Source organism: Apaloderma vittatum, unplaced genomic scaffold, assembly GCF_000703405.1.
Source record: "Apaloderma vittatum isolate BGI_N311 unplaced genomic scaffold, ASM70340v1 scaffold325, whole genome shotgun sequence".
Lineage (NCBI taxonomy): Eukaryota > Metazoa > Chordata > Aves > Trogoniformes > Trogonidae > Apaloderma > Apaloderma vittatum.
Window position 1 is genome coordinate 6,748 of NW_009718542.1, and position 13,477 is coordinate 20,224.

General features: G+C 39.9%; 1 protein-coding gene across 1 annotated transcript in view; it reads left to right on the top strand.

The window, feature by feature from the left end:
- Positions 1–316: 316 nt before the first annotated feature.
- The window catches only part of PDE7B (phosphodiesterase 7B), a gene marked incomplete at its 5' end in the record, with an annotated part of 34,533 nt that continues 21,372 nt past the window's right edge, over positions 317–13,477 (top strand). The window contains one exon of the mRNA XM_009870269.1: positions 317–400. Coding sequence (XP_009868571.1) covers positions 317–400 — 84 coding nt within the window. The remainder of the gene's footprint in view (positions 401–13,477) is intronic.

Below are 13,477 nucleotides of genomic sequence, written 5' to 3' on the forward strand. Positions count from 1 at the left end.
TCAGAATCCAACTGGGCTTGTCTGGGAACAAAACTAGACCCCCTAGACTACTCTTGAAGCAGTGAGAGTCTACTTACTGGGAAAGAAGCTGTTCAATAGGATAAACACGAGGGGTTTTTTGTGCCTTTGTTCTGATAAGAGGATCAGCTGTACTGCTTTACTCAATTACCCAGAGATGTCATGGGAGATGATTATTTGGACCTCAATTTTCCCACTGGAGGAGTGTAACGTCATCACTTTGAATAGAAAATAGATTTAAACAGCAAAGAAAGGCAGCTGCAGCTTCTAACATCTCCGGGGATTTTGTGTTTTGCAGGAGATGCACGGGTGAGAGGTCAGACAGGGGTTCTCTCCGAGCGCCGTGGCTCCTTCCCATTTATAGACTTCTGTCTTCTTAACAGTAAGTGCAACCCTTGCTTCATGTCTGTATTTAAAAAAAGTAAGTAAAAATCTGTATTTGAAGTATACGAACCAAAGTATCTCATTTCATATGTATCTGCAGTTCAGCTGTCTTCACACAGTCAGCATTAATAATTCTATTATTCCCACCCAGTGTTTGGCTGTGAAATGTTTTAAAAGTGTGAATACTGTCCATAATGCTGAGTCTGTCAAGTAAATACAGTAGTGCCATGGAGCATGCTGTGGGGGACAGGGGATGCTTAAGAATTAAAAAGATAAACCTTTGTGTCCTTTAGCTTCTTAGCCAACAGTTGGAACAGATTTATGTGAGTCTGTTATCCGGTCATATAGAATTGGCACAGAAGGAGAGCATGTGACAGCACTGACCAGTGGTTTACAATAACATTAATTTTTCCAACAATTAGAGCCCAATCCAAAGCCCCATGGAGTCTTCTCATTGACGTCAATGGATTTTGGGTCAGGCCAGCAGTGAACATCTGTTAAAAATAATCTTAACCTCATTTTGATTGAAGTTATTTTGCCACTGTTGTAAATAAAGGAGGGCAAATCTAAAAGAAAAGAAAATAGTTTGAAATCCTGTTGGCTCTTTTTCATCTTATGGATTCTCTGTGCTGCTGCAGACCCATTAGCCAGTGTGCAAAAAAAATAAAAGAAAAAATAACATAAAATATAAAATAAAAAGTAAAATAAAATAACAGAGAACACTTAGTATTGGGCCCCGTAGCATTCGGTCTGGATGCTGTGTTGAGACACAGCCAGATCTCAGTGTGTCCTAGTGTACTGCAGTCTTCTCTGTGTAACCTTTGAAACAAAAGTTAGTTATTGTCTTAATCAAAATGGACTGAAACTCTGGCAATTTGCTTAGTGCTGACACTTAAGCTTCTTCCGATTATGCCTTTTATTAAAAAGCAATTATCAAACCAGAGTTTTACATCTCCATTTTGTAACTGCTTGCCCAAGTGCATGGGGAAAGGGAGGGGAGGTAGGCAGCAGGGAGAGGGGAAAAAGCCCAGCCACCAGGGGGGAGGTTTGGCTGGGGGGCATGTGAGGTTTGGCTGGGAGTCAGGAGGAAAGAGGAGCAAAATCAGGACTTGGGCTCAGATCAGCCGCATTCACCCTAGCTGGCAAAGTTCCTGCCACCTGGCAAAGCGCTTGCTTTCACTCTTCCTGATAAAAGGTATTTTCTAGGTCGTAAGTCCATCAGAGTGCTTGCTGTGGCTGAGGCAGAGAGACATAAGGGGGTAAGCAGGTCTTCCCAGGACAAAGGAAATAATGTACTGGTTGAGTGGAGCTCTGGGGATAATTTAGTCCTGGCTTGTCAATGAAAAATGTGAAGAAAAACATGTTTTAGGCTAGCTAGAAGTATTTCTGTTGATGCCCTTATAAAGACTGAAAGAAAATAAAACACTTCTTTTAATTCATGAAGCAGAAATGAGTATATAGAATCATAGAATAGAATCATAGAATGCATTGGGCTGGAAGAGACCTTTATGTTTACATTCGAGTGTGACTTATTTGTTTCCTTTTTATTTTGAATACACACACACTATTTAAAATTATCATCCTGCGTTCTTTCCACTCCCTGGTTAAAGAAACCAAAAACTTGTAATCTCTGTTTTGTGATGATAGGGCTTTCACTGTTATTCTAGTTGAGAGGCGTCCCTGCCCATGACAGGGAGGTTGGATTAAGTGATCTCTAAAGTCCCTTCCAGCCCAGGCCATTCTATGATCCTCCAGCTTTCAGATCCTCTGAGCTTCTGGGCAGTGCTGGTGCAGTCCAGCTGCCTGGGGAGAGATCCGTGGGAGGAGATGTACCGGTGAATACTCAATACTGAACTTAAAAGCAGTTCCTCTTTCTGCATGCTCCTCTTGTCCCATGGAGGAGGGGCCCCTGGGAGTTGACGTTCCTGTACTCTCTGTCCTGGGGACCTCTGAGTTGCTCTTTTTTTTAACTGATTTTCCATAATTTGAAAGAAGTCACCATAGCTGATCGTGAGATCTATGTAAGGAAAAGCAGTGATCCAGATTTTTGATTTCCCATTGTTACCAATTTTTTATGTATTTACTGCTTTCTGCCTAGGGAGTGATGTTGGCATAATTTTTTAGTGCAAACTGAAGAGAGATTTTTAGGCACGTGGCTACTGGTGTAGTAGATGGCCAGTGCATTGGTCTTGACTCACTCAGTGGCCTTCGGGTAAATGAAGATGCTCTGTGTTGGAGGACGCAGGCGTGTGTTCACCAGGAAGTAAACAGACTTTTGTATTATTTATTCATGTACATCTATCTGTCAAATCCATTTCTGCTGTGCATACCATACAAGCAGCAAAAGCCACGGTACAGGCATTCTGTTGAAAAGAAATGTGTATAAATGTCACTACTGCAAACTTTTTTGTAAAGTGCCTAACTAATACTTGCAGTAAGATTTTTGGCACTGTGTTACATTTGTTTGGGGGCAATAACTGACAGGCAGCAACTGTAGACTGAAAGCTGTCAGAGTAAGAGAGGGATGAGTCAGAGAAAATTTTATGGTAAATATCCTCAGAAGTTATAAAGAAATGCAACATAAACATCACTCCAGCTTCTCACTAATTCAGACAAACTGATCTTAAATAGTGATTATTCCCTCTGACATCTGAAATATTATTCCAAATAACAGTACTACCCTTGTTTTAAAGTAGGGGAAAGCTGAAGCTCATTCTTGAACAGAGTTGACATTCATTTTGAAAATTGACATTTAAAAAAAAAAGTTCGCGACATTGCTTTTTAATGTCAGACTGAAGGTTACTGGAATTAACTTTTTAATGTGCTCACAGATTCAGTCAAACTAGTGGATTTTTCAGTACTATGCCTATTAAGGGTTAACACAGAGTAGACCGTATCTTTTGTTTTTCCTGGACTCCTGCAGTATAAAGTTGCTGTGTAACTTAAGACACCGTTAAGTCTTTTTGGATAGGAAAACTTCCTGCGGTCTGAAAAATGGGATCTTCTGTAGCCCTAATCAAAGCCAACTGGATTAATGTTGGCTTCTTGCTGTTTGAGCTAACGTCTATGATGCCGTCTACACATTCCTCCAGTGCCTCTGTGCAATCTATAGAAAGTTCATGAGTGTTATTTCACCTTGTCAGTGCCAGGCTGTCAGGACCGTGAGGATTTTACAGGGTCCTGTCTAGAGGATATGCAAGGCTTTAGCATCTTCCTGCCTTTTCTCTGCCTAGTTGCAAGCTTTTCCTTGAGCTGTAGTTGCACTAGTGGGTTTGGGGACTCTTAGGATGACTCTGGAATACAAAACTGAATGTGAAATATCCCTGTGTCCTAAGAACTCCTCGGTTGTGCATTGCAGGTGCATATGTCTGCTTCACCCTCTTGAGTCGGTCCCTTCAAGTTGTGGAGACTTGTGTGACCGATGGATACACATTTGTATTGACAGTATTGAGTCAGAAGCTTGAGGAGAAGCTGCGTAGCAGCTCCTCTCACCAGGGAAGCTGTGGCAGCTGATGCTGACTAACCAGCCGAGTGTGAAGATCCCCAGGAGGCAAGTCGAGCATCCCTTCCTCCCTCCGGCTGTTATAAGGCAACAGGGCGACTTGCTCCTGGTGGCCACAGATATACCCCTGAAAAAGAAAAAAAAAGCTGAAAATGTTCACTCGTTCACTAGAGTGCTTATGAACAAATACTCAGATATTACAAACTCCTAAACTAAAGGATACAAGCTTTGCACAGCCCGATAAGTTTGTAGGAAAATGGGGAGAGGGTTTTCTCTTCATGCAAATAAGGCATTTCTTAAAATGGGAGCAGCGGAAGAGGAAAAGACTTAGCAGTAGACAACTTTTTTCCGAAGGAGTAATGGGATGGAGTAGGCAAGTGTTAAGTGCCATCAAGCAGCTGAATACAATGTATAAATGATGTAAGGTTGATTCTAAACCAAACCTCACAAATTTTAGGAAAGTTTGACTCTGAAGTTGGTAGCTCTAGCTTGTAACTGAACCTAACGCAGGTTGAGATTAAGGATGACAGTTTATTGGCACTTCTGCATTTCTGTGAATTAAATAAATCTTTTTGTGTTCACAGGACAGAAAAAATGAGTTAAACTGAATATTTGTAGTATAATAATTTAGAATTTGAAACACTTCTGCAGTGAAAATTAAATTGATGCCATTTTCCTTTCAGCAAACCATAGCTTGGATTTGAGGACTGTAGGATTGGATTTGGATTAAAGGGCTGTTGGGTAACGCAGCAATAATTTAGTTCTTTGATTGACAAAGTTGCTCAGTGAGTCATTGAACAAGATCCTGCCAGTGACTAATGTGCATTGATTAAAATAGATTTTGTTATAGCACGATGAGTTCTGCTGGTGACTGTGATGGTACATTTCTTCATTTTGTTAACAAGAAGTTGAGAGAAGTCCTTGTGATAAATCTAGAACTTTAGGTAATGGTGCATCAATAAGCAAGAAGACCTCAACCTTCTCTGGTTATATTAGGTGCTTCGACTTATTGTGAGGTGAAACTAGTAACAAAATAGCATAGTTTACATCTGAGTAACTTTTTATTTACAAATTTGCTTGTCAAGCTTTAAGTCAGAAGACGAGGAGATTCTCAAGATTAAAGTGATTGTTTATGCTAACCTTTTCTCTGGATTGAATTTTTGCTTGCAAATTACAAAATTATTAGCCCCGAATGGTCTTAATTAAATGTATCTGTCATGGAGTAAGATAATGAAAACAATTTCTGCTGGCGTTTTTGACTTTTCCTGAAAAATTCTTCATTAGAAGCACTTTGATTTTGTTACAGTATCAGTCATACCATTTTGTTATTTTTCATCGACTTGTTTTCAGTAAGCCATCCACAGTATCCCAGTGTCTGATGGAAGTCACATCTCAATATACTGATCTTGGAGGGATAACAAGGAAAGAGTAATACGTCACCTGCAAAGTGGAGTTGCTGTACCGAAAATAGTGTTACCCAAAGAAATTTCTGTTTCTTGCACCTTATGTAGCAGGAACGTAGGGTAGGAGCTGAAAATACCTAAAGGTCAAAATACATCTGTAGATACTCCAAAGGTATATCTGCATATTACCTAGGATCTTGCTATTGTCATGGAGGCAGAAATTGAGTCCAGAAGAACCCCAGCTGCTTTAAGCTTAGCTTAGCAAATTAAGTAAATATAGACGAGGTACTTCTAGTACAAGATGATGATAAAAAGTTATATTAGTATCATAGCATGGCCTAGGCTGGAGGGAACCTTAGAGGACATCTAGTCCAACCTCCCTGTCCTGGGCAGGGACGCCACCTCTCGACTAGACCAGGCAACACATGGGGACCAAGCGGGAATCGAACCCGTGACCTCGGTGTTGTCATTGTTGTTACCGCTGCGCTCAAACCACTGAGCTAACCAGCCCCCTCAGTATTAGGTACCATTTAGTCTCTGTCCTTGATTTGCTGTCTGAGTCAAGCAAAATATTCTGTGTTTCAGTTTGTTTGCAAATAAAAGTGATGCTTTACAAGGATGTAATGAATTAGGTACTGCAGAAATGAAAAGTGATGTCAAGGTTAGTAAGAGAAGACATGAACTCATGAAAAAGTGTCCATCTCAAAGAACCAGAGTCTGTGGATATTTGAATCTGTGGTTTCTGCCTGTCTGCAGAAGGGTCCATTTGCAAAATTTACATGCATTTTTGGTTTTGGATTTTGAACACTCCAGGGCTTTCAGGTAGGGCCCATCTCCAGGGAAAACAAAACTTAACCACAGCTATCAACCCAGAACTGAACCATCAAGTAACCTGAACCCAAATGAGTGAGGTTGAAAAGAGTTTGGTTAAGTGTCTTGTTTTGTTGCCTTTGGCTAGAAAAAGAAGTGGGAGTGAGAGATGCTTTTTTAGATATTTCTGATCCAGGTTAAATTAGGACGCTAAAAGTCATGTGAGGAAGTTTCAAGGGCTGATTGGATTACTTGGATCCCAACCCAGCCTGTGGAGATGAGTCCAAAGTTCCAGATGGTTATTAAATTTAAAAGGGAGAGATCTTAGGAGGTCTGTATCACTTCTACATAATGCCTCCCTTAGTTCCTTATGGATAAGCACGTCCAAAAGATAGTCATCAACATCCCGAAGGCGCATAGCCTTCTTTATCTGGTTAACTTGTGTCTGGTTTGAATGGGAAGAACATTTCCAGGACTGAAGTCAACCTATGGCCTTGCTTTCAATTGCCTATTCAAGGAAGAGGAATTGAAGTTCTTGACACACAAAGATTGTTCTGTTTGCTAGTGACACTTCACTATATTTGAAAATTCTTCCTGTCACTATAAGTCAGTCTGGTTCTCCCTTTTCATCTAATAACAGCAAGTTTTTTTGGTTTGGGATGTTGTTTGCATTTTTAAGTGTTTTAAAAGTTGTTATCTGAAAAACTTAAGGTAGATGGAAGTGTGTGTTCTCCTTCCTGCTGTTCATCCTCCTTGTTTAGCTTACAGTACATTTGTAGAAAACGAAAAGTGTTTTAGAAGTTGTTATCTGAAAAACTTAATGATAAGGTAGATAGAAGTGTGTGTTCTCCTTCCTGCTGTTCATCCTCCTTGTTTAGCTTACAGTACATTTGTAGAAAACGAAAGCCAAAACTTTTGAAAGAAAAACTTTTTGATTTGTCAGGGCCACTTCACTGTTTAGTTTGAAAAAAAATTTGAAAGAATTATTTATCTTACAGGAAACTATGCACGTTTTGTCTAAAAGCATCTCTGGAGACTACTCTGAGTGCCATTCACGCTCTTCATATGCTGTCTTGCAGAAGTCCAGTTTTACATTTGTCTTTACCTGGTATGGGGAGCAATCTCCCTGTCTACCATAAGCTGTTCCCATGGACTCTTTAAAGCAAACACCAATAGAGTATTTGTCTTGATTTGAGCTTAACAAAACCTGTTTTGTTCACTGATTTTTGCTTCTCTGTTCAGTCTCTTCTTAAAGATTGTACTTCCTGAAGTTAGCAGCATGTTTTTGCAGACAGTATCTGCAACTGGCAGTGATAACAGCTGATGTTTGCAGTTACTGCCTGGGACTGCGATGCAGAAAGGCTCTTGCTGATACTTATTCCCATAGTGACCAAGGCCACTGCTGGGTCTTGTGTGCCACGCTGGGGCTGCCAGGTAGTAAGAGGGGTCACAAGGAAGTAAAAGGTTGCACCTCTGGGGGGTAATAGAGAGCACAAATGTCCAACAAGAGTATTCCATTCCATATATGTCATATTCAGTATAAAACAGAGGAATTACGAGGGTTTAGGTCTCTTCTCTTCTGCAGTGGCCAAGGAGGACTCCATCTGATTTTGTGCCTTTGATCCCAATCCTGAGTTCCTGAATCCAGCTCCCATGTCCAGCTCCCTGCCACTGCTGAGCCTGGGGCTTCCCCGGTGCTACCTGCTCTGCAGCATCAGTGAGGATTGCTATGGGGTGGGGGTGGGGGGATGCGAGAGGAGTTGGGTTCAATATTGGATTTGTATATATGTATATCCCTGTTTGATCTCCACGTGTTCCCTGTTTGGTCCCCATGTGTTGCCTGATCTAGTTGAGAGGCGCCTGATCTAGTTGAGAGGTGTCCCTGCCCATGACAGGGAGGTTGAATTAAATGATCTCTAAGGTCCCTTCCAGCCTAGGCCATTCTATGATTCTGTGTGCCCTCAAACACTAACAAAATGTAGCAGTTTGGGTTATGAATGCTTCAGGAGAACTCATGAGAACAAGGAAAACAAGCAGAAAACCTAGATGTGCTTCACACACAAAGTCTTAGTAAACACTGACCTGATTATACAGGTTTGTAACATTTTTTTAATACAGGTTTGAGATTCAGTTCGATTGAGGATGTCCCTTTAAAAGTTTCCAAGTGATGCATGACCCATTCTGCCACCCCACCTTCTTTTCCGTGATTAGAAAAGGGAAAGGGTGTACTGAAGATAACACTGAGGATACTTTCCAAATGACTAGAGGAAAAGAAAGAACAAGGAGAAGGGATCATTAAGATGATAAATGGAAGTTGGGTTTGCTGTTATTACAGGTTATGTTGCTTTTTCTCAAGGGGAGTGAAGGGAGAGGGGATGTGATCATTTCCTCTTGGAGAAACTGTAATCAGCTATATAACATTTGCAGTTTTAGGAAAAAAGGTCCTGACCGTTCTACTGTACAAAGATTGAAGTGGCAAAGTGAAGGTTCATATTGAAATGATAACAACTTTGTGGTGAAATGGAACACAACATGCTGTTTCCTGAGGACTTTCAGGAGCCTTAATAAAAGATGCCAAGAGGTTTGTTTGCGTAAAGATGATTGATGACCCAAATAAAAGCTGCAAATTGTGGAGAGAAACACATCTAAATTAATCCTAAATTTTGATTTAATCTATTCCTCTTCCTGCTATTAAGGCTAACTGGTCTTTGAAATAATAATTTCTCCAGAACTTGGTGTAAGGGGATAATTTGGTATATAGACGAGATAACCTGCATAATTCTTAAGTTCTGTAGTCTCTTTCAAACAGTGTCAAAAGGGATGTATTTTGGGATGAGGGGAAAACTGTATAACCAGTGTTCTTTCAGATACCAGAAAACGTGCAGGAAATTTAGGATTTGAAAACTAAGCTGTTAGAAGCTACCCTTATCTCAAGTCATGTTCAAAGAAGAGGAATCCCCACAGCAAGGAAAATTGATGTCCCAGAACTTCTCATGTTTCATAAACTACGTTAGCCAAAGAAACACATGAGTATCTCTTCTGTAAACAAGGCGCTACACTGATTTTGTGCATTTGTGCACATTGCTGAAGAATAGAATCTTGATTCAAAGTGGAAAATTTTTAAGATCTTTTTTCCTACTTCTAATTTTCTGGTTTTCTCTGATGTGTTCACAGTCCACCTTTCTTTCTCACAGTATCTTCCTGGTTGAAAAAATATGGTTACTTGCATTAAAAAAAAGGTGTAGTTGCAACCCATATGAACAATGGCAGCTAACAGAAAGCATTTGACCTCTAAAACTGAATTCTATCAGAAGTCAAGGAAATTTTTAGACATTAGGGAGGCAAGTAAAACCAAGATATTTATAATACAACCTTTCTGGATTCCCATATAGTATGAGGATTTCTAGACTTACCAGCTTTCAGTATGACACTTGCCTATCTGTAGATAGATGTAGTGCAGGGTGTTCATCTCTGTCTTTGTAGCTGCAGTGACCAATGTATATTCAGACAATAAATTTGGCACAATCTCACTGTTTTTGAATCAAAACTGTTTGTCGGTTTCTCACACCAGTTGCAGGCGACTGAGAAGTACAACTGGGATATTTTGAGTTTCTTGGTCCTTGTACACTAGGCTAAAAGCTTTCAAGCAACAATCCTTTTACATAAGTTTCTGGTGCTTTGTGCATTTTCTCAGGCCTTTCTTCGAAACAGCAACGTTTTTTTTCTAAAGGGTTTCTGGACTGTAAGGTGCAAGGTAATGGGAAAGCCTAGACAGTGCAGAGAGAAGAGTTTATCTGTCCTTCTGGTTTAACAGTGCCATCTCCAGAATTCAAATTTAAGATGTTAAATTTTGAATTAATTTTTAGATTACGTGTGCTAGTTCAGCTATCCCTACTCATGCTGATACTGTTTTTTGGATAATAAGATAAATCCACAATGTAAGAAGATATTAAGAAGACACAGTAATTTTTTTTTTTTCGATGGTCACTGCTGTGCACGCTTCTTTATGAGAAAAATTTAGCAACCAAATCATGGAATGAGTATGCCAAACAAAACTTGAGTAAAGGTGATCTAAATGCCTTGCATGATTATGAAAACAAACAAACAAACCAACCAAAAGCCCCAAATAATTATTCCTTATAAGTCAATTACTTATTTCTTGGTCTCTCAGATAAAAGCATTCTAATCAGCTGCCACGCCAGAAACAAGTGCAGGAAATTACCGCCATAGTCTGTATGACCAGAGACAAATTGTTTCTCAGAGTCCTCACTGTTGGCAAACTGGCTGGACGGTAAATTGCGGGTCTGTTCCTCTCCCCTTATCTTCCAGATGCTCCAGCACTTTTCTGCCAGTCCTGCCTGACTCTTCAGATGTAGAGCAGTGGCTGAGTACAGAATGTCTTTGCATCCTCGGAAGAAGGGAAAGGGTATTATAAACTGTATGAATCAAAGACAAGTGCTTGAGGGCCTGATTTATTCTGCATCCTTTTGGAAAGAAGAGGAAAAACATTTTCTGCTTCTGAATCAGTTGGCTTTTGAAAAGTAATGAAACTGTTGTTATCCACACATGCTGCTGGGTGACCCATTTTTGTTGTAAGCTGAGGTGCAATAAAACAAAAAAAGGCAATACTGCAAAGGAAAACTGAGGGGCGGGCCTTATTTGAATGCATAACCAATTTTGCTTCCTTTGAAGGAACGGCAACAAAGTAATGAATGTCTGGTGTAGGCTTAAGTACATCCTTGTCCAGATTTGATTGACGTGATTGTTTCTGGATGTTAACTCCACGTTGTTAAGGTAACCTCTGTCGTTTTTATATTCACGTTGCCTGCGGGCACGCGCTAGCACAGCGATGTGAAAGAAACCTGAAAGAAAACTGTAGCAGTTCCTAGTGCAGGAAACCTCTTTCCCGTAAATAACAGAGGTTGGGCATGTAATGAGCCCTAGATCATGTTAAGGCGAGCAGAGTAACTAGAGGAACTTTGTTAGGAGAGAGAAGGCAACCACTGATTCCTGTAGCTCCTTAACCTCTGGAGGCCCGCGTGCAGTACCCAGGCATCGTCCACAGTCTGATAGTGCACATACGTGATGTGGCTGTCAAATTACCTAAAGAAAATCGCAACCACTTTTGCTGCCCACTAAAACACATCAGGAGATGTTCTGTGAGCTCAGGCTGCCTGTGTTTTTGAAGGTCGAAGTTAAGCTTTGGGGGAAATGCTTATGCGGGTGCTTCTGTGAATGTGTACGTAATTCATACAATATGTCTATATAATTCATACAATAACTTTCTTCACTCTAAAAAGAAGGGTTTCTCCAACCGCTGTGCTAGGCAGTAACTCCACAGGATATGAAAATGGGCAACTTTTAAGAGATACAGATGATGGGGTTTTTTTAGGCAAACAAAACATTCAGAAGTTGCCACAATGATTAAAGATAAACACAGTTCTCAAGGGAGGTTTTATGGGTGTAAACAAAAGACATTCTTGCTTGTCTTTCACGTTCATTTCAAAATTGCACATAATTACTAAATGCTTCCCATGTGAGCCTTGCAGCCTGTGTTCTTTAGATAATACAGCATAATAACTAGATAATACAGCATATGGTTTAGCGCCCATAGTTCCACAACTATATCCGCAGCGATATCCACAGTGATATTTTTGATTCATTTACTTGTAGTTCAGTTTAACCTAATTAGAAATAGCTATCAATAACTCTTTATGTTTCAAAGTCACCATATCACTTATGTCAGGTGTTGTCAGTGAAATTTTATCTTTACAATTTAAATTGGAATTTATAGTTGTTGGTAAAGAACTTATATGCTCGGTGTATTACTGTAAGTCATTCACATAAATCCTTAATTTCATCTTAAAACTGCATCTTGATTTTGTGTCGGTTAGTGGATCCCATATGCCAGGAATGACTCTGCTGCTGGATGATTCAGGTGCAATGGCTAAGCTCAGGACAGAATTTTAACATTCACTCCCAGCTGCTTCATCTTTTGCTCTTCTTTTTCAATCCTTCTTTTTGTCTCAAATTTGTATGGCTGTGCTTTTCTTTTTCGTTTCACACTGATCTTTGCAGGGGAAAGAGAAAATGATGATGAGATTCTAATAGTAGGGAGGGGTGTTGTGCTCAAAGCAGTGCAAAGCCTTAGTCCAATTTTATGCAAGATACCATCATGATAAGGTATGTTATTGTGGATAGCGTAGTAAAATGTTACAGGTTTTAGCAGTCCAAGTCCTGTGATTCACAGACAAATCAATTATTACTGAAATGACCCCAAGGATGTGATTTTAATATGATAGCCTTTAAGTTAAGATCCAGAGGTTGCAAGTAGACCTCCCGCAGTGCGGGATTTGGGCAAAAGCCCTGTTTTGAAGATGCATTTCCTCCCACTCTTTACCAGTATTATGAACTCCTTTCCTTATGCATGAAAATGAGGGTATATTTTTTGCATAATATATTGTGATATGGTGCTCATCTGAAACAGCAAGTCGTATTTCAGACTGTCTGCCAGTCATTAAATTTCACTTGAGGCCCGGGACAACCATACGGAGCAATGTGACAAAGCAGTGGCAACAAGCCTTATGGTTCAATTCAGATAATATGTTTCACAGTAGGAAATTATTTATTTCAAGCTGATGCATTTGTGGTTGGGTAAGTATTATTTGTGCTACTGAAATAATTTGGTAATCCAAAGGATAAAATAACTACTTTGTAATTTGGTGTATGTCTACTTGTTAGGACTCAGGCCAGACTTCACCTTCAGATTACTCACAGCAAGTTTATGTGCGAGTTTTAAAGGCAGTTTAGGGGAACATAGATGGTAATTTCAGTCATCTGTCTGTAACTGAAAAAAACAGGTATTAACTTAGATAAAATGAGTTGAAGCAACTACTAAAAGGAAGTTTTCTGCACTTTAAAATTTAAACTTGCTACCTGAAGCAATGACAGTTTGGGGGAAAAGATGGAATTAGGAGAGTTGGGAAGCTGAGAAACTGTTGGCACAATTTAAAAAGTGAATCACTTTTAAGAGTGTTTTGTTAGCCAGGATTTAAACTGAATGCCAGCCACTTCTTAGCAGCACTATATAAATGAAAAGAAATGCAAAAACAACTCTACCAGTTCCTCCACATGTTGCTGTCACTGGGTAACTGTTAGCACCTACGTTAGTCACTCCTTCAATGGGCCGTGAAATTGTTCCAGCTTTTAAAATGTGTGAGGGAATTAAGGCAGGTGCTGGCACATCATAAATGAAAATCTAACCTTCAGGCTGGTACAGTAGTGACATTGTTACTGTTCACATTCTTGAAAACACATGGCTTGTCAAATTGCAATAACATTCTGTGCTTTTATATTATTA